General features: G+C 45.0%; 1 protein-coding gene across 5 annotated transcripts in view; it reads right to left on the reverse strand.

Annotated features, from left to right (window-relative positions):
• Window positions 1–22,009, reverse strand: part of GRK3 (G protein-coupled receptor kinase 3) — a 124,424-nt gene that overhangs the window by 10,480 nt on the left and 91,935 nt on the right. For all 5 annotated transcript variants that reach the window (XR_015549964.1, XM_087424036.1, XM_087424037.1 and 2 more), the window contains 6 exons: window positions 20,436–20,543; window positions 11,380–11,446; window positions 10,813–10,913; window positions 6,616–6,682; window positions 5,272–5,367; window positions 1,872–2,034 (listed from right to left, as the gene is read on the reverse strand). Coding sequence is in view for 4 of the 5 variants with exons in the window: in XM_087424036.1 (XP_087280162.1) it covers window positions 1,872–2,034; window positions 5,272–5,367; window positions 6,616–6,682; window positions 10,813–10,913; window positions 11,380–11,446; window positions 20,436–20,543 (602 nt within the window). In the remaining variant the exon portion in view is untranslated. The remainder of the gene's footprint in view (window positions 1–1,871; window positions 2,035–5,271; window positions 5,368–6,615; window positions 6,683–10,812; window positions 10,914–11,379; window positions 11,447–20,435; window positions 20,544–22,009) is intronic.

Consider the following 22,009-nt stretch of genomic DNA (forward strand, 5'->3'; position numbering starts at 1 on the left):
AAAATAACAGAGCGGGGATTTTCTTGTCCAAGTAAGCCACAGCAACACAAGGACCAAAGACTGTTTATTCCTTGATTTAAGATTATATTTATCCCCCAAATCTACGGTTATGTAAAGAGACCAAGCTAAGGCACTCATGTTGAGCCCTGATTACATTTTTAGAGTGAAGAACTGGCTCTTAAAAAAAAAAAAAAAAAGGTTAATTTTTAAGTGGCTTGCTTTGCCTTCATTAAAGGCCTTGGCGACCATGCTACAATCATTCATTCACTCCTTCACTCATTCGTTCAACAACTATTAAGTGAACACCTAGATGCCAGGCATGTTCTAGGCATTCTGGATTCAGCAGTAAGAGACAGAACTCCTCACCCTCAGGGGGGTTACAGTCTAAGGAGGACATTCAGACAATAAACAAATACGCCATACCCATGTCGAGTCACACGCGCACAAGCAGGAGGGGAAGAACCAAGGAGGAAGGGGACGAGGGAGGGTCAGCGGTGACGGGGGAGGTCCATGGAGTTCCCATTTTAATGGAAGAAGTGTCTACATTTCTAGAGTACATTTAAAGTGTAAGTCTTGGGTTTTCACTTCAGACACCTAAGCCCACACTAGGTGCTTCTGTACGGGCGACTTCTGAGATCTGCAACCAAGATCCAGTTATGCCCAAATTAACTACTTATATATGAAGATAAATTCATTCATTTTCTAGATGTTCTAATTGTAGCTCTAATTAAAAGGATACACTTCAACAAGGTCATTAAGATATATATTTTTTTCTGGGTCCAATTTGTCAAGATTTTAGTGACATCATGGCTCTCCTTTGAACAAACTACCACGGATATAATTTCCTGTGTAAAATCGGCTTCGACAAACATAGTCCAGAGCGCTCTCAATGGACCTGTTTTCTAAAGAAGAGGTTAGAAATAAAGCCCCCTTCCCTGCAGAACGGAGGTGCACACAGCTGAAGGGCTCTGATATTCCCTCAGTGTACTGGGGCAACTTTGATGTAAGGGGTAACGACAAATGATACTGGGAAACTGCCGACAAGACAATGAAGCCTGTATCCAGATGCCCCACCAAAGCAACTGACTAATAGAATGAAGTTGTTTCTGGTTATTCTTATTATATGTTAACCTCAGAAAGGTCTTTGCTTAGAAGTAAAATGAAGTGCTATCTTTTCATCATCAACCACAATAAATTTAAACATATAAAATTCATAAAAATCTTAGAAAAATCAAGAGTGACAATATTTGGTGAACCGAGAATGACTGATTTATTGAATACTTGATGTTATGTATTCTACTTTGGAAATCCTAACAGGGCACTCAAATATTGTGAACAAAAGTGCGGTTTGGCGATTCTTTAATGCTGTTTATAACATAAGTGTATTTATATATATTTACATCTCTGGACAAGCGACATGAAATGCCGAGTTCCTCACCAGGACTGACTACAGACTGGGTGGGGCCCAGTGGAAAATGAAAATGCAGGCCCCTTGTTCAAAAGTTATTCAGACCGTCACGGTGGTGACGGCAGAGCATAAACTGAGTGGGGTGCCCTCCAAGAGTGCACAGGCCACACAACCACGAAGCCAATGCTGTTCCCGACACTGTGACACTCAATCTTTAAGCAAAAAACTTCCAAGAAGACACACAACAAAATCCTGCCGACTATCTTGACACAGTTTTATTTATATGTTGACTGAAGACTTTGATAGAGTGCACTGAACTTTTCCAGCCAGATAAAACTAAAACAAGTCATGGCGTTTTCCCCTCTATTGGAAAGTACTTCATGACCCAAATACCTTTTCAGCTTTACAAGAACTTCTGAAAATGTTGCATTAGAAATATTTTGAGACACACTCGTTCTTTTACCTTCTTCGTGGCCGAGTTGCTTATTTTTAGCCCTTTTCCTGGCCTCGAGTTTATCCGTGTCTGCATTCACTGCTTCATAAACTGTTTCCGCTACCTCCTGCTGCCAGCGCTCAGAGATTACCAACGGGAAGTTCTTGTAGAGCTCTTGGTCGCAGTCAAGAAGCTTATTATTGAAAGAAAAGGAGATATTTATGATTTAACATACTTACGAAGGCAACAGATATGCGAGTACCATAACTGTATATAGGCAGATAAGCAATGACGGCATATAACCATTTAGAGACAATGTATTAGTTGTCACAAATCTCTATAATGACAGTCAAGCAACCAGGCTCCACGAATAGTTAGAACTGATGAGCACTTCACTTTCGCTCCTGGGTCAGTCCGACTCAGCCCAATCTTCTATGCTTCACTACATTCTTGCCAATGAAAACTAACACACATAGGGTTTTATTTAACATTCTAAAGGACTCTGACAACAAAATAAAATTTCAATTATGGCGACGATATTTTATTTATACAAGTAAGAAAACAGATTCCTATGGTTTTAGATACAATTACAAGGGAGGATCCAGGAGGACTTTTTAACTACCCTCAATTAATCTGAAAAGTGAGAAAAACAAAAGATAAACAAGGCTGAATTTACCATTCATTCCGTGAACCTCTCAACGAACCCAAGTTTCCCAGTATAATCGTATGGATAAGTGCTTATGACGTGCAAGACACACGGAGCGTGTAGGCCACTTGGCCTTTAAGAGTTTCTGTAATAAAAATTGCACTCAATGATAGCATTTCTCTTCTCAACTACTACTTGAAATTCTTCATTGTTGCCCTTAAGTGAGGCTGCGTGGTGAAAATGAAAAGGGTTTTATGCATCCGAGCTACAGTCTTGTGGCGGAAAGGCTAGCAATCCCCCTGATGGAAAATAACATGTTTGTCTTTCAAAAGCCCAAATCTCTTTAGAAACCTGATTTACTCACTCCCTTGCGCTAAGGGATCAATATTGTAACAGGCGAGCGATTCAGAAGGAAAAGAAAGAGCGAGGGTGAAGCACCAGCCCGCAGGCCTTTAGCAAATCAATCCACACTGGAAGCACACACAGCCCGGGTCCCAGCCCGGGCGCCCTCCTCCCCTCTCCCTGACCCGTGATAATAACGTGCTGATGGTAAGACCACCTTGATTCCTACAGCCTTTCTCCTTTCTGTTTCCTTCAGATGCCCAAACCAAGCCCAGAGCTCAAATCCTCAGCTGTTCGGAGTGTGAGCACCAGAGGCAATGTGCACACCTGCAGGCGTGTGTGTGCGTACGCGCGTGCGTGCGTGCGTGCGTGTGTGTGGTGGGGCGCTGGAGCGTCAGCCTGGAAGACCACCCTGATCAGGGACACTGAGACACACCCTGAAGAGTTTGGCGAAAGTAAAAACACACTCCTTTCCAAAGTAGTTGTTCTGGAAGGGTCGACTCTGCTTTATGCACAAACCGCTCTGCCTCCTACAATTTCAGAAAGCCCTACCTTTATGACTCGGCCTATATTGTTAAAAATGAACAAAACAAAGAAGAAAATTTATATTTACCTGAGGAGAGCTTCTTTTTTAAGAACAATGTATGATTTGGGCCCCCTTTTTAACGCTAAAGAATAGACAGTTTCTTAAAACGCAGATCCCCCAGGACGAGGCGGCCCCGGGGCCAGGACTTGGGCTCCTCATCATGCTGCCGCCCTGCCCCCCACTTCTTGCTCTAAGCGTGCTGGTTCTCAGCTCTTGCTCAGGAAGACCCAAGCCACAATCACAGAATCTCCTAGGGTAAGCACCGACTGTATGCCCCGAGGCTTCCCCACGTTATCTCATTTATGCTTAGAGACATCTTGGCGATGAAACTGCTCACTTGACAGCGAGACACCCAAAGCTCAGGAAGTGACCTGAATGGCCCCGACTCGCTCAGTTAATAAGTGCGGTCTGAGCCCAGCCTGTGACTCCACAGTCTAGACCATGGTTGACAAAATTTAAAAAGAATCTCTTTATGAGAATCTGTTTTACCATGAAAAAATTTCGTGGACTCCCACGTGATAGTCATCATATTTTTAGTACCCTTTGATGGACAGTAGCACAGCTGATGACAAAGTCTACTGTGACAGAGTGATCCTGTGAAATAACCTTGTGAATGGATGGTCCCCGGAGCACTGCTGCAGAGAGGGACTTACACACCTGACACGTGCTGCGTGTCCAGGTATACAGAAGGTGCCTAGGACAGAAGGTGTACACATCTGGGTAGTGGTCACACTGCTGTCCTTCAGGAGAGCCACTGCCCCTGCCCACAGAAGCGGCCTTGGCCCTCTCTACTTCACCCTTGCCCTCCCTCGCCCTCCCGGGAAGCCGGTCCCGTGAACGCCCCCGTCGCTGTTACGCCTCAGCCCCTTCTCTCCTGACGCCGCAGGTTCTAACCACGCCACTCCCTTCCCCAGATCCCGCTGCAGCCGGCCTCCTCGCGCGCTCTCCTTCCCAGCTTCACCCCTTCCTCCAGCCACTCACCCGCCGTCTCCGTCCCCACATCCTACTGACGCCAGTTCTGTGCGTCTCTAGTTACAGCTCCTGCCAGCCCCTTGCATTCTGCCTGTCACTCTTTTCTCTCCGCCTCGCAGGCGTGTGTGTTAACAGTGCTGCAGCCTCCTGGAGGGGAGCTTCTTGACAGGAAAAGGAGGGGGGCTTACACAAGAAGGGCATAAATGCCCGAAGCTGAGAAGAGATGCGGAGCATCTCGGAGGGAGTGGGGAGACCCCGGGGGAAGCTCTGAAGTGGGGGCAGATGAGAGCCTGACATGTAGTAATACACTTAGACTTAGCATCCTAATGAGGATGATGCTCTCCCGTGACTCACCGTCTGTAATTATGTCCTGTCTACTTGGAAAAATAATGATATTAACAAAAGGTCAAAAAATGCAGAGGATTATATTAAAAAAAAAACCAGTGATTATTTCACCTTTGATTGACAAATGCAAAATGATTCATGCTGTCTGCTCTTTTCATCCTAAACACAGAGAGATCTTAATACTTAGAAGAATTAAGATGACTGGCTCTTTGGCACGAGGAGAATTACATTCGCCATCACACAGTTGTTTTCCTTGCTTCATATACATTCCAGTTTTATTTCAATTGCAAATATACCCAAATCAATAAAACGTTGACCATTTTGCAGTTTACCAAACATAAAATGATTAGTCCAAAGAGAGCTTTCATAGTTTCTCACTCATTTAGGTCCCTGACTTCTACATTCTTCAGGTATGTAGATATTCGTTTGTAAGTTACATGCCACAAACAGGCCTATACTAAGACAATCACTAAGTTTGATTTCCAATTAAAAATCACCCCACCCTCCAAAAACACTGAAAGCGAACATCACGTGTGTACCTTGATGCCTTTGGTGTCCTCTTCATCAAATGAGCCGATGTCAAAGGCATCGGCAGCGTTGACTTCTCCCCGGGGAGGAATCAAGGGTGGAGGGTACTGGAAGAGCCAAAGAAGTGTGGTTCAGTTACCAGACGCCCTTATGGTCCCCTCCCCACCCACCACGCTACAAAGAGAACACAGTGCCAGATATCGACATGCCACACTGCGCAGCACAGCATCCAAGCTCATGCAAATCAATCACACATCTCACAGACGAGATCGTGCACCCAATGGCCCCAATGGGAGACCCGGATTTTAGACAAATTTAAGGAAAAAAAAGAAAAAAGATTCATGTCCAATGTCTTCAGTAATTATTAAATATAATGAAGTCTCAAGAATGCACATCCCCCCAATGCAACGTCAAGAGAGCACGTTCTCTCAGACGATGCGGCACCACATTCGAGTTGCTAAAGCATTAATGTGCAGTGGCGCCCCGGACGGAGCGCTCTGCACCCACAAACGTCCTGGGGCCCATGCTAACTGACCAGAGCTGGAACTCTGATTCTAACCAGGCAGGACTAACAGAGCATCACTCCTCCACAGCTGGACTACACACAAAGACGCGTCCAAAGCTGATAATCGACATTTTTTAAAAACTCTAATTTGGGGTGTCTGCCTATATCATTGAGAATATAAAAATATCTTAAAATAAAGAAAAGGAATTATGCTGATATACAATTTTACTAATTCTTAAATTACGTGGTGCTGGGCTGAAAAGTGTATGTAAGTTTATGACAAATGTTTCCTGAACATTTTCAAACAGATCTATATAAAAATACAGCCACATTGAGATAAGAAGTCAAGAAGAAGGGCTGCAGCTAAAGATGTCTCAATTGTAGGGACATTTGAACTAGCTAGATAACCGCTCCACGGCACCGTTTATTAACTTATGCAGGTCTTCTCAGATTGTTAAACGAGGGAAATGAAGAGAGAGTAGCGATCTCAAAGGGCATTAGCCATATGGCCACACGTGGATAGAAGAGCAAGAACGCCGTGGACGGGGAGGCCGTGGACGGGGAGGCCGTGGACGTGGGGGGCCGTGGACGGGGGAGGCCGTGGACGGGGGGCCGTGGACGGGGAGGCCGTGGACGGGGGGCCGTGGACGGGGGGGAGGCCGTGGACGGGGAGGCCGTGGACGGGGGAGGCCGTGGACGGGGGGGGGGCCGTGGACGGGGGAGGCCGTGGACGGGGGCGCTGTGGACAGGGAGGCTGGGGTGGGGACCTGGGGGAGCAGGGCCAGGAAGTAGAGACCGATGGAGAGATTGCAGAGGCTGTGGTACCCGGGATGGCATCCCGGGGGAGTACCTTTTGCAAGTAGACATACTGCCAGTCAATGCCCTTGAAAAAGCTGTGCTCTTTTACTTCCTGTGCACTGTAGAAGAAAGAGAATCATAACAGTGGTTAAGATGAATTTGGAAATCTACGAAATGTTTTGCAAAAATTGTCTTTTATTAAGAACACAGAGGAACAAGTATTTCCAGTTCTTTAAGAAAGCAAGTAAAACTATGCTTCTTTCAAAGCAATGCAGGAAACACTGTGATATTCAGAAATATTGTATGCTGGAGCTAGGAATATTATCTCATATGATAATTTATTTGGGATGTTTATTTTAGTTTACGATAACCTGGGAGTTTTCACAGATATATATATATGATATATATGTATTATATATGTATAATAGATATACATATATCACAGATATATATATGATTCTGTAATTGTGAGAACAAGGTAAATAAGAGTTAAATTAAAGATCTATATGTTAAAGAGATTTACAGCAAACGTCTACAAGTCATGATAAAATTAAATAATAGGAATATGAAGCACCAAATATTTACTGAGAAGCAAAGTAGAAATCTTATATTATGGTGCGTGCCAAATCCCTTTGTAAATTGAAGAAACAAGTTTTCCTGGAGACCACCATTCAATCTCAGTTGATGCAGAACAGAAGAAGTCGTGTACTTTGAGGACAGCCCGCGTCAGGGTCACGCACGTTCCCAGCACCCCCACAGTGATTCTCGGCCACCCCTGACCCCCAGGGCTGGTTCTCCGCCCCCTTCCTCTGCAATCACTCCCTGGGTGATGCCACCCTGCCTGGGCCTTCAAGTGCCCTGTACTTGCAGATGACCCCTGAATCTATATATATCCCAGGCGAGGCCCACATATCCAAGCGCTTCCTCGAGCTCTCCACTTGGAAGAGCTTGGAAGCTCTACAGCGGAACTCCTGATTTCCCTCCCACACCTTGCTGCCTCGGGCCAACAAGCCAGGACCACCCCCGACTCTTCTGTTCCCTCGGCAAGTCCCGGGCCTGAGCCCCTCCTACCACCTCAGATCCTCAGGGCGATGCCCAGGAGGGGAGGTGGTGCCTTTGATCGTGGAGGGGATGTTACATGCCCTGCACTGCGTCCACGCGCCCACCCACCACCCAGGCCACTGTCACCGCTCACCTGAACCGCTCTAACTGCCGCCTGACCCCCAGCCTCCACTCTGGCCCCTGCAGCGCAGCCCACCCACTCCGCCCAGCGCCCAAATCTCCCGTTCAGTGATCTTCCCACTCCCCTGCTCCAGACTCGGCAGAGGCCTCCCGTGGCACGTGGAACCTGCCGGAGCCCGCCAGCTCGCCGACCTGGCTTGACCTCTCCCTCCTTCTTGCTTTTCGGAATCGTGGAAGCTTATTCCACCCCAGAGCCCTGCCCTCACGGCCGCTGTGCCTGGAGTGTTCCTCCCCACCCTCCTCACAGGGCTGGCGGCTCAGGCACCGCACTGCCCTGTTCACCTCACTCCCTCCCGTCGCCATCTCACTTCTCTGCCTGTTTCTATAATGTCATCCCCCCACCCCCACGTAAGCACAAGAAGGCGGGGCCGTGTCTACCTGCGCACTGCCTCAGCCCAGCCCTTAGGAGTGTCTGGCGCTCGGGGGCTCACTAAATATTTATGGAATGAATGAAGGAAAGCCAAGTCAAAGTGTGCCCCTTTGCAACTACACCACCAACGCTCCGGTGATTTATTCTGTTCCATTTTGTGCCTCTCACCGTCTACATGTTAAATGTGCTAGGCTAATGAGAAGTTTGCTTGCATGTATGTATATCCAAGCAACTAAAAATATCCCAGGGAGAAGACTTCTGGTTCAAGTCAGTGACTGAGCACAGGCAGGTGACTTCGCTCCTTCCCCAAAGTCACTAAAATCATGGAAGAGGAATGAGGAGACATAAATCCAGCACGAAGAGAGGGGCAGATGACCATCAGCAGACAAGACGGGAGTGGACAGAGGAACAGTGACTGACGGCAAAAAGTGGCAGAGCCGCTGCCCTGGGGCCAGAGATGCCGAGCTCCAGCTCATCACAGTGCGAGGCGGGGGCGAGGGGCTGGGGGCGGGGGAGGCACGGGCTGAAGACGGAACACTGCCCGCACTCTGTGCACAGACCCTCCACACGCGTGCACACACCCTGCACTTTCTTCCCCTGAGCACCTGCAGCTAGGTGTTTATTCTAATGGGGGGGAGACCTATGAAAGGTTCTACTTTTAAGAAACTAAGCCTGCTAAAGATTTTTAAGGGTGATCAGTACAAGGGGTGGAAAATTAAGCTATCAGAAAGTAAAACAGAATCCAAGCAAAGATACAGGTAATGCTGACGGTGAGGAGCGTAGATGACCATTCTAGAAATGCCAACGTCCACCCAACGCGAGTTCTAAGAGCCAACCAAGGAGAAGGAGGAGAGGAGATGTCAAATAAGTCGAGTCTCCCCAAGCCAAAGAGCAGGAGTCTTCCGGGTGACAGGGGCTCTGAGAGCCTGACGTCCTGAGTGACACCTGAGCTCTACGACCAGCCCTGACTGTTCACTCGGACACAGTAAAGCAACGTCTTCAAGGCTCTGGGGGAAATTAGTATCCATTTAGAATTCTATATCCAGGGCCGGCCCCGGGGCTTAGCGGTTGAGTGCGGGCGCTCTGCTGCAGGCGGCCCGGGTTCGGATACCAGGTTTGCACCAACGCACCGCTTCTCTGGCCATGCTGAGGCCGCGTCCCACATGCAGCAACTAGAAGGATGTGCAGCTATGACATACAACTATCTGCTGGGGCTTTGGGGGGAAAAAGGAAAAATAATAAATAAATAAATGCAGACTTTATTTAAAAAAAAAAAGAATTCTATATCCAGCCAAAACACCAGTCACGTTTGAGGACTGCAGGAAGACATTCTGGATATGCAGGAACACAGAAGGTTTACCCCCACACTCCCTCTCTCATGTTCTCATAGGAGAACACGCTCCAGCTAAAGGGTTGGGGGTGGGGGCGCATAAAAAGCAGAAGTGATGGGATCAGGTAAACGGCAGATTCAAAGAAAATGGAGTCCACAGCTGTAATGTTATCTTTTCATATATAAAACATATATATAAATATACACACACACACATATATATCCCATATATATATAAAACTTAGGATTTTTACCAGGCTATGTAGAAACTACATAAAAAACTACATACACTTATGTCGCCATATAGTATAAACACTGCTTCTTCATTTGCAACTTCTGAAATCAGCCTATGTGCAAAGCACAAAGATTGACTATGATCCCAGACTAGGGAGTAAACAGTATCAACTTGACAAGGTAAAAATAAAAATTAACAATGACAGAAACTAAGCAGTGGGAGAGAAGATGACAGATGACAATGCAAGACAGGAATGGCCAAACCCTCCTTTATAAAGTACAAGAGAAACTATGTATAGTTGAGGAACAAGGCACAACTGAGTAAGTACAGAATTTAAAGCTATAAAGGTTCAGCAAGGGAGGAACCAAAAATAGTGTTTCAATTCTTTTGAGAGGCCGTGGAAAGGGAAGGCTATATAGAGAGTAATAAGTAAGCTAAATCTGCACCTATTATAGCAGGAATAGGTAATTTCTCAAATTAATAAACAAGGAAATATGCATAAAGCACATTCTTTAGCTATCTATATAATATACATATAATATATAGATATAATACACACACATATGCTACTCTAAAAACACATGCATACACACATATATGACATACATACATGAGTTAAAATAGGAGAAGATCTGTCTTAAGTCCTTTTCTAGAAGCTTTCCAGGTATTACTGTCTGGGATTTTGTTTTTGTTTTTGTTTTTGTTTTAGCAGAGGGGGCAGTGGATAGAAAGCATGTATAAGATGCAGTTAGTTTCGCATGAGAGAAAATATGTGAGAACCAGATCAGACTATTAAACTGCAAATATAATCATTACTAAAAGTTAACGGACTACGCAATACCAGAGTTCATTTCCATCATCTACAAGATTGATTTTTCAAGTTAAAAAGTTAGTGACTCCTTCAACTTGTTAATTATAGAACACATAGGACAATATACATCTATTTCCCATGTCATTTTTTTCTCTCTTGGATTGAGATGGAAGATTTTTAAAGACTAGGAATGATTTTTGATATATTGAAAATAACCGTTTTGCTTTCCAGTAAAGTTACGAGGCAGAAACAACAGCCTACCCGCCACCGTGACAGCCGAGCCGCTTACTAACGTCTCTCTGGAGCAAGCTCTCCAGAAGGGACTTCAGTTCAGGGGAGAAGGTGTCTGGAAGTTCCACATTCTGGGGGGAAAAAAGAATACAGTTTCAAAAATGCATTCATGGAAACAGTGTCCTCACACACTGCCAGATTTAGAGGCCATTTCTTGGATAAGGATAGTCTTAAAAATTGCAAATTCATCATGAATATTTACTTGAAAGAAACAAAATGGTTACTAATCATTTTCAAAGTTAATCAACAGGCTGTGGCCAGGACAGAAGAATCACAGGCCTCCTTGCTCTTCTGCGGCTCAGTAATTTTCCCTTTATTTGATTCCTTTAGTCTTGTTCTCGATTTTCTCTATCTTTCTCTTGCTATTGGTTAGCAAATCTTGATTTTTACCTTGGCATCTATTTCCATTCATTTTTCTTTTAGAAATGCTTCTAGGCATTGTATCTTCACTTTATTTTAGGAAAGCAATTTTCTACACTCGTTGTAATGGAACGAAACATGAAAATTATAATGCAAATAGAGTTTTTATCTCCTTACCACGGTGAGCGTCATTCGGTCTATCTCATGCTTATCTTTGGTTTTATGTTGTCTGAAAGGGCTGTGGCTGTAGAAATAAAAAACATTCTATTACAAGATGGTATCATGTAACTTACATACCAGTCACTACTATTTAGGTAACGTACTGTGTTCTGTCGCTGTTCATTCAAAACTATAGAAATACAAAAGCCATAGACATTTATCATTTCCAGAGAAAACCTGACGATCAGATATGTTAGATCCCAAAAGAGCAAGAATTATGTCTTACTTGAACTGCCTGCTGCTTACATCTGTGAAATCATGGCACTAAAATAGGCTTTAGAAACATATTCCAAGTGATATTTTAAAATATCATTAGAAAAAAATAATTAGCCAACAGGTAGTCAAGAAAATGAAAGTCATTTATATGACATTTGCCACATTAGTGTTTGAGATAACAGTAACTTGCATACAACTTTATTTTTTTAGAAAGATGGATAATAGTCCCTCAAAAAACCCCAAGAACTTGAAACCAAAAACATGACGGAGACGAACACACTTCCCCTCTAGAAACCAGTGATTTTAAGCAACATATTTCTTTGACAATAACAGATATAAAACTAACCCTGTGCCCCCAGACCCTCCAGGGATCTGAGAGCTGATCACTCATGTTTTACTTAAGGAGACCTGTCTTGACATGAGTACAGCCATGTCTGGCCGCTCCATTGACCTACAGCCACCAGCACAAAAAGAAATATAAAAGCTGCTTTCTGCGTGGTGGAAACTGGCCTTTTCCCGGGAACTGGCCCTTCTCCCACGGAGAGAGTTGCAAGTTGTAACATTTCAAGGCTCTTGGAGCGTCGTAGCACGGGATGGACTGGCCATCTGTGCCGGGCTAAGACGATAACCAAAGAAAACAATGCACGTACACAACCACTGGGCTGGGACGTTAGCCAAGGGGCTCAGTGCACGTACGCCACTGATAACCATTTGTGCGTGGGAACACTGAATGCTTGCTCTGTAAACTCTGAAACTGCTTATATAAACTGCTGGAGACTAAGACCCGGTGAGAGTTCCACCTGTGGAAGGGACGCCTTGCCCAGGACATGTGATCCTTGCCCAGCCGTGTCGATTGACAGGACTCTCCTGGCAGTGGGGCGTGGATGTTGTGAGTAACTGATTTACTGTGAAGTAACTGATTTGATGTGTTCTCTTTTCGGTCAACCTGGTGTTTCTCTTTCCGGTTGATTTGTGTCATTTCCCTTCAGTCGATCTGGTGTTTCCCTTTCCGATTGATCTGATGTTTTTCCCTCTTATTATATGACCTATTCGAATCTGCTGCTATCTCAGCCAATGTGGATGTTTTCCCTTTCCAGTCGAGCTGGTGTTTTTTCCCTCTTATTATTTGACCTATTCAGATCTGTTTGCGGACTATTGCCTTTACTATCCTCTATATAATAAAATATACCTTCAGTCCATTTGTTTGGAGTGGAAAGTGTCTTTTACGTCTCTGATCGAATCCCCGAACCTCTCATAACAAGACCCCAGATTCAAGAGTCAGAAAACCTGGGTTCAAGTTGTGACTTGGCTGTTCACTGGCTGATCACCAGTCACATAAACCTTCAAAATCAATGTCTTCATCTGTAAAATGGGCATAAGGCCGGTACTTCACAGAAACGGTGAGAGAACCACCAAAATGACGTATCCACTAGTAGGCAAGACAATGGCAGTATACAGTAGGTATCTAATAGAGTGATCATTGCTAAAATGAATGTCTGCTTGATAAACTATGTAAAACAAATTATTCTTACTCTTTACCATGTTTTTAAAACTCTGGAGAAGCTGGCTTTTAAAGGAAATCTTATCATTAAAAGAGACTATTAAACATACAAATTAGCAAACCACAGCCTTGTTTATTTATTTGAAAATTAAAGAAGGGATATATATGATTGTGATTTCTTATAGTGAGATATACCTGTAAAATGAGTAGCCCTGTAGATTTATTTATAAGGCATATATAACCTCTGAGGCAAGATATTATGTAAAATATTTAAAAGTTAACTATAGGGGCCAGCCCCATGGCTTAGCGGTTAAGTGAGCACGCTCCGCTACTGGCGGCCCGGGTTCGGATCCCCGGCACACACCGACGCACGGCTTGTCCGGCCATGCTGAGGCCGCGTCCCACATACAGCAACTAGAAAGATGTGCAACTATGACATACAACTATCTACTGGGGCTTTGGGGAAAAAAAGGAGGGGGATTGGCAATAGATGTTAGCGCAGAGCTGGTCTTCCTCAGCAAAAAGAGGAGGATTAGCATGGACGTTAGCTCAGGGCTGATCTTCCTCACAAACACACACACACACAAAAAGTTAACTATAAAATGGATTAGAATGTTGAACACATAAATCAATGTGATTTGGAAAAAAGAACTAAAATTCTCCCCATCCTTGCACTGCTACTCACTGCTACTGATTTGCCCACCTTACTGCATTAGCTAAGTTATGCACTGAAACATTCCTTGAAGACATCTCAGAGCATTTATGGCCTTAAATCATTTAATTTTCCTTTTGTACAAAAGAGGGCACTCTAACGCTTTATTTTCTTTCTTATCATGCAATGAAATACAAAGTAATTTTCATCCCTTGAAAGCATTAATTTGGAAAAAAAAGAATCTCAACAAGGTGAATTAGTACCAAGCAAACATATGCTAATTTTCAAAATAGATTTTGATTGGAAATATTCTTTTCACCCTAATTGTTTCCAAAGAGAAAAATGTAAAATTACTGCATTTTTTAAAAAGCAAATAAGGGAGCCGGCATGGTGGTATAGTGCTTAAGTTTGCATGCTCCACTTTAGCAGCCCGGGGTTTGCCAGTTCGGATCCCAGGCACAGACCTATACACCGCTCACCAAGCCATGCTGTGCCGGCGTCCCACATACAAAATAGAGGAAGATGGGCACAGATGTTAGCTCAGGAACAATCTTCCTCACCAAAATAAAAAAAAAAATGCTAAGTACATTTTAAAAAAGCAAATAGGATATGACAACAAACCAATATCTATTTGTTATTTATAAGATATAATTTTTATTTTATTTTATTTACTTGTTTATTTATTTATTTTTGGTGAGGAAGATCAACCCTGAGCTAACATCTTTTGACAATCCTCCTCTTTTTGCTGAAGAAGACCAGCCCTGGGCTAACATCCGTGCCCATCTTCCTCTACTCTATATGGGACGCCGCCACAGCATGGCCTGACAAGCGGTGTGTCAGTGCGCGTCCAGGGTTCCGCACCTAAAAACCCGGGTAGCTGCAGCAGAGTGCACACACTTAAGTGCTGCACCACCAGGCCGGCCCCATAAGATATAATTTTTAAAAAGTATTATACTTGAATCACTGTTACGCAAAACACACAGAGATATTAACATGTTCATGGTATGAGAGAAAAGGAATAAAAGTTCATGAAATCTTACTAAAACCTTAGTCTCTCTGCTTGACACCTAGCTGTTTCCACCTCACAAAGTTCCTTAACATATAGAAGGGGATTTACGTGAAGATCCTGTGTTTGGGCAAATCCTTGCGCTTTGGCTGCTGTGTGCAATGCCAGAGGCTCCCACGCCCGCCCTCGACCCTCGTGTGCTCGCCTGCGTCTGAAGCTGGAAGGGAAGGGCTGTGCTGTGTTCTGACAGAAATGCTCTGTGCTAAATTTAAAAAGTCTTTCATGAAACCAGAGGGAGGCTCATAGAGTTAAAGTTAGTGGTGCCAAAAACATTTCCAGCACATGGGCCCTGTCCCTACAAACCCCATTTTATAAATATAGCTATTCCGTGTCCGACTCAATAAGAAATTATCGGAAATGCTTTGTAGCTATTCAATTCTGTGCTGCAGTGTTGAGAAAGTTTGGTCTTTCAAGTGAAAAAATCTTGATGCACATCTGTTTCCAATGGCTTCTTGATTATTCTTTGTGAACAAAACCAAAGAATCTGTTTCTATTTTGGAAAATGTTAAAGAAAACCTACGAGAGCAATAATCTCCATTCTGAGCGAGGCGCGTGGTGCTCGCAGGTCCTGTGATACAGCTGCTCCCTCCTGCAACCGCCTGAAACAGGAGACAGTCACAGGCCTGTCAACAGCTCACGACGCGAGCCAAGCTCTCCCAACAGCACATGCAACCTTCCGGCTGCAGCAGAGAATGTTATGGGAATAGAGCTGACATGTGCAGCCGTCAGATGTGGCTTTTGAATTACAGATCGAGTGGGAGAGCGGCAAATTTCTCCCAAATGAGTTGGGAAATCGTTCAAGACATGATAAATGATGGGGAAAAACACACACACACACACCACATTAGAGATATCACATTCACAGTGAAACAATGAGTTTGAAAACAATATGTTGATAATTACATGTGTTTAAAAACTCTTACATCAAAAATTAATTTTAGAATACCAGGAAGATTACATGTTACATCAAATCTGTGTTTTGAACCTAAGCCAATAGCTGCCAAAATATTTATAAACATTCCTTTTTCTCTACATGGAAAAAACTCAACACCCTCAGGCAGAGCCCAGCTCTCCCCAGACCACCACGCAGGCTCTTCCCATCTGACATCTTCAGGGATAGACAATCAATGGTGACAAGCTTAAGATCAAGGCTACTGTCACATCAGTTCTTTTCCATAACAGACATCCGAAATCCAGGCTGAGGACCATGATGGCAATTCCGCACATTTGCAGCTCGGCACATCTTCATACACACATGCTCTTAAATATGTGACCACGTCATTTGAAGTGGGGGTAGTAACGAGCACCCACACACACGGCCTCTGAACGGTTTGGTCCATCAGTCCAGGAATGCAAAACACGCTGTCAAGCCTGGACAACTTCCTCACATCCAGATTCCTTCCCCTCAGGCCTTGAGGTATTCTTCTATGGTGTCAAGATAAAACTAAGGGTGTGGAGAAGTGTTTCAGCAGAAGCAATGCGACCCACTGGTCACTGCAACAAGTACTTGGTCACAGAAGACAGAAGCGAAAGGACCCTTGGGGACCCTGGTTCAACCCCACTGCACAGCGGTGGGAAGGAGGAGAAGACGCTCCAGAGTGGTTTCTCATTCTTGGCACTGCGGCCCTTCTGGGCTGGGTGATTCTTTGTGGGGGCAGCGTGGGGCTATCCTGTGCACTGTAGGATGCTGAGTGGCATCCCTGGCCCCTACCTGCTGGATGCCAGTAGCAGCCCCTCCCGGGGTCGTGACAACCAAAAATGTCTTCAGGCATTGCTGAGCGTCCCCAGGGTTGGGGAGGAGCACTGGGGAGTGGCTGGCACGGCATCTGGCTTGTTCTACAAGGACTGACACTGTGGCTGCCCTGTGAGAGCGCCAAGATGCACAGGGGACAGGCTGCTCCCCGAGCCTGCGCCCAGGAGGCCCGCAGCCTGGTGCTCTGACCCCTCACTCTCCCACTCTGCTTGTTTTATTTTCTTAGGCCCCTTGTGCCTGAGAAAGACAGCTGCTCGCCGCTCTCTTCTATGCGGCATATGAAAACTACAGGATGCTTCTGCACACATTTTTCAAGGTTCTCCCACATGCAACCTTGCAAGGAAGGGGACAGGTGACATTATCCATTCGTTTACCCCTGAGAGGATGAAGGCTCCTGTGCACAGCCCCATCTCCTGCAGACCCCATGACGGTGTTTAGTTTCTGAAGCCTCCTCAATAAGCATTAGTTTAATATGAACTGTTGACACTTTACAACCACTGATTTTGGTAACGATATCACCATCCCCTCAATTACCTTGACTCTAAACCAGCACAATCTCTGCCTCCTATCCTTCCATATCCGAGCGTCCATCAAAAAAAAAAAAAGAAAAAACTCAAAACTCACTGTAGTGTTATGGACTCCAACTATTAACATTAACTCAGTGCCTCCTTTCTGTCCCAGTACCGCGGGGCTCAACCAAGTGCTCACTGCCTTCTGCCCGGGGTCTTACTCTCCTGTCTCTGTCCCTCCATGCGCCATGCTTGTGCCACAACCCTCTTACTGAAAAACAACCTAACTACGCCCTTCCTCTGCTTAAAAGCCTGCAGTCCTGGGGCCTCGAGAACAAAGCCCCAACTCCACAGCACGGAGTTCTAGGTTCTCCCCAGTCCTGACCCCAATCTTCTCGACCTCCTTTCTCAGCACACCCTCCCCTCTTGACAAACAGCTGACCCGCCACTCACGGGTCACTGACGTGGAAAGACAGCCTGCTCCGTATTGTCCCCTCCACGTAGAAAACAGGCTTATCCCTGCCCCGAGTCTTCATGTTGCCATTCTATCCATCTTTCAAAGTCTACTTCATATACCATCCCCCACGTGAAGTCGACTCTACCCTCCCAAGTTAGAACTGGTTTTCCCATTTCTGTGCTCCCCAGCACACTGCTACCGTGTGAGTGAGCACCCCTGGCTCACGGTCCTCTGTATCTACCTACTCTCTCCCAAGGTCCTTAAGAACTGCATGTGGCTTCCTTCCTCCTCCTCTCGCTCGCCTTTCCTTCCTTCCTTCCCCCAGAGCATCCAGCACAGTCTCTTGCATACTGTAGGTACTCAACACACGCTCACCAAATTTAATTTAAATCACTTAAGTCAAACAACAGTTCCCTGCTCTTTGGTTTTAGCGCTATATCCTTTCCCGTGAATGACTTTTGAACCAGGAATAGAAACAATGGCGTAAGACCATAAATCTTAGGAGGGAAGATTCATCCAATCCTACCTACGCTACACTGGAAGGATTCTTTGTATTTCAGCCTCAATAGATGGTCACCAGACAGTGACAGGGAGCTTGCTATCTCTGAGGCAGAACACTCCTTCACTGGGTAACTCAAACGCTTGAATGGACACTCTTGTGTCAAACGGACAACTTTTCCTTCCTTAAAATGCCTGCTCTCTGGAGCTAGACGGCATGAATGGAAGCCCTTGGCTAAGATGGGCCTTCCAACCCCTGGAGCCCATCATCAGGCTGCCCTAAGCTCTGTACTTTCCACAGGAGCCATGATTCCTAGCTCTTTTCACCATCTCCTCTCCTCCAGCCCATCCCCTCCTCATGACCATCCTCTGGAGGTCTCCCCGTTGGCCAAGACTCCTTTCAACAGGAGCCACGTTGAACGCAATGCTTCAACAGAGCCTCATCAAAGACTTCACAAAGGAATTGAGATCTTCCAATGCAGTACTCCACACTTGAATTATGGCCAAACAAGACTGAATTCACTTTATCAGCCACAAATCACACTGCTGGCATAGAGTTAATAATTAAACAAATTTTCAGAATTTTGTTTTGTTTTGTTTTTATGAGGAAGATCAGCCCTGAGCTAACATCCAATGCCAATCCTCCTCTTTTCTTGCTGAGGAAGATCAGCCCCGAGCTAACATCCGTTGCCAATCATCCTCTTTTTGCTGAGGAAGATCGGCCCTGGGCTAACATCTGTGCCCATCTTCTTCTACTTTATACGGGGCGCCGCCACAGCATGGCTTGACACGTGGTGTGTCGGTGCACGCCCAGGATCTGAACCAGTGAACCCTGGGCCGTCAAGCACTTAACCGTTGCGCCACCGGGGCCGGCCCCCCAGAATGTTTTAAAAACAGTGTTACACCAGATTGTCCCCAATCCATATGCACGGAAATTATTATAAACAGAATAACAAAATAAAATAAAATAAAGAAGCAAAGCCCTAAATGGACAGGTTTGCAGGTTTCCCTGTTACGTCTTAGTGTTGATTTCTGACTCTTGAGTTAACGCACTAAACAGGTGAGCTGTTGCACAGAGTTTTTTATCATCTCGAAATTCTCCAAGTGAGATTCTGTATCTCCAACCCCATCTGCAGCGGAGACCCCCACAAAGACCCATGGGGTGTCTCCACGTGCTCGCCATGCATGCAGCGACCCCACCAGCTGGAAGGACATCTCAGGTGGGACGTAGTTTTCTCTGGTCTGTCTTGCAGAAACTCTCTAATTAGGTCAGCTGGTCTGACGACGCGAATTAAGGCCATCCAGGCTCCACAAATACAATGATTCAATTAAGGACCAACAGGACCCGACTTTCTAAGCAATAATCCAATCTTAGTCCCCACGTGAATACGGTAAGCAAAGAACCACCTGCTTATCAGAGTCCTGAGGAAGCAGCAAGGATGCTTCGAACCTAGTTTTAGGGGAGGATATGGAATCCAGCCTCTTTTCAGAATGTGCTGAAGGTAAGAAGATGCACAGGCGCTCAGCAAGGCTTTCCAACGGACATGTGAAAAGCTTAGCAAACTCCCAGGCCTGTGTTCACAGGAGAAATATGAGAGGGATAATCTTGACTTGGAAATTTTTATGTTAAGTGCTTTTTGTATCTTTGTGAATGAAGAATAATCAAAAACATATTTAAAAAACTTAAGACCTCCATTAACATTGGCTAAAAATTCTTAAAATTAATGGAACTATTAATTATAATTGTTAAGTGTTCAGTATGAGAACATATTTTGAGAGTGTTTTCATTGCATAATCTTTCCACTCTATTTCATCATTGGTAGTTTAGAACTAAAAGTCAAGTATAACACAAATTAATTTAAAACACAAATCAATTTCAGCGTGTTTACAAATAAATGCGCACTTTTAAAATGGGTTCATTTTGAGTCTCCATCCTTTTTAGTAACCCTCAAAATGCTTTAAGCTCATAAGACAGTTATGAGTCATCAATTTTGCAATCAATCAATAAAAACATTATCCTACCTTCCTTAATTATCCACATTTTAAAAGAACATTTATTCCCAAAACAAAGTTTATCAATGGAAATATTTCAATGCTGTCTTATTTTAGGTCTAAATGTGATGTAATTCCTACATGGCACAGAACAAAAATACCAAACTACAAGCTTTTCTATAAGCTATGGGAAAGACGCTCTCGCTTTTATAAGGCAGAAAAAGCCATGGTCATCGTCTTGATTAGCATGTGGCTTAAAGATCACTGTGTGATCTAGAATAATTTTAGGGCCGAATAACATCTAAATAGTCTGGATTTTCGTCCAAGTACAAGCCATGGTGATAGTACTAAAAGGATGTAGTTGGCTTACCCTCTCAGGAGTTTGAAAAGCATGCATCCCAGGGAGAACCAGTCGGCACTGCTGTCATACGCCGTCCCCTTCTGCAGCACCTCGGGAGCCATGTACCCATGGGTGCCCCTAGGGAGAAGACAGTGTACATGCAGTTAGCAGACATGCCCACCTGAGGAGACATAACAGCTCATCAGAGGTCTGGGCATCATTCACGAAATGGCAGCAACTGTGAACAAGGGGGCAAGGACGATGGTGCTTCCACAAGAACGATTCATCCAACGCCCAATGGGAAAACCACCTTTCCGGCCTAATTAGCATAGGAATTAATATAAATAAATTACCATACGAAATAAACATGAAAACTGCGAGCTCCACAGTCTCGTAGTCTCGGAGGTGAAATCTGAAATCTCATTAGTCTTTCTCCACCACAGCTAGGAAGAGCTCAAGGTCTGCCTGTTCCAGAGCTCTTGTGAGGAAATGTGTGGAGCTGGGGACGATGAACAGGAGACTACACTGTGGCACGATGGACCTTGAAGGGATGGGGACGTGCACTCCGCTGTGGCGTCACCCGCCCGTGCTGAGGACCTGTCCTCGCACATGCCTAGGAAGCAGCCCCCACCTACACAGTTGGTGACAGTCCCCAGGAGAGTGGGGAAGAAGTGGGGGCACAAGCCAATAGGTATGTAAGATGGAGAAATCCCGTGTCAGGTTTTAAAAGATGCTGACAGGTCAAAGGACTCAGCCAAGCAAACGTGAAGACAATTTGCAGGAAGTTGAGAAAAATCACTTGGGGGGACAACCATTTTATGAATAATTTGCAGTATCTGCAACTCTAAGTTCTTTTCCATTCCAATTCCCCACCCTTTCTTAAGGAGCTGAGCACGCACTGCTCCATCTCGAAGAGTGAGAGGTGGCTCACAGGGAGCTTTCAAAGACAGGGCCTGAAAGGGCCCCACAAAAAGCCCTATCTGTACATCCTCCAACGTTTCCATCCGTCAATGATAAAATGGGTGGTGAGATCACACCTGCACCCCACAGGGTGGCCGTGAGGATTACACATATGCAATAGACTTAAAATAGTGCTGGCACATAAGAACTCAATCCACGTTAGGGATTTTAATCTCTATTCTTATTTTATTATAATCATTTTGAATTTACTTATATTCAGAAACAGCGAGAATCTGCTCAGAAAAGTGATCCCAGATCATGAACAATCCTGGATCAGCATTGGGCCCAGTGCCATCTGTCTAAGAGTTCTACTTTGAAAGCCTTTTCTCAAACAGTGAAAATGGGCGCTGGGCCAGGCCTCAGAAAAGCTCCTCCATCCAGCACCCAGAGTCTGACAGCATAAGGTCATGGAGCCGCGCCGAGAGCATGGGAGATTTCTCTGAGGGGCAGCCAAACCATTTTCCGGGAAGGTTAAATTTCAGTAGTGCCGGGGAAAATCTCTGCGGTGACCTTTTAACCAGGGATTCTCAAATCAAAACCCGACTGTGGAATGGGAAGATATCGACAAGGATAATTACAAGAGGTTAATGCAGATCAGGTCTCTGAGCTCACAGTGGACACCGTAAAAGCAGAACTCCGGATTG

The sequence above is a fragment of the Ceratotherium simum genome, chromosome 35, assembly GCF_057802395.1.
Source record: "Ceratotherium simum simum isolate JZ-2026a chromosome 35, ASM5780239v1, whole genome shotgun sequence".
In the NCBI taxonomy this organism is placed as follows: Eukaryota; Metazoa; Chordata; class Mammalia; order Perissodactyla; family Rhinocerotidae; genus Ceratotherium; species Ceratotherium simum.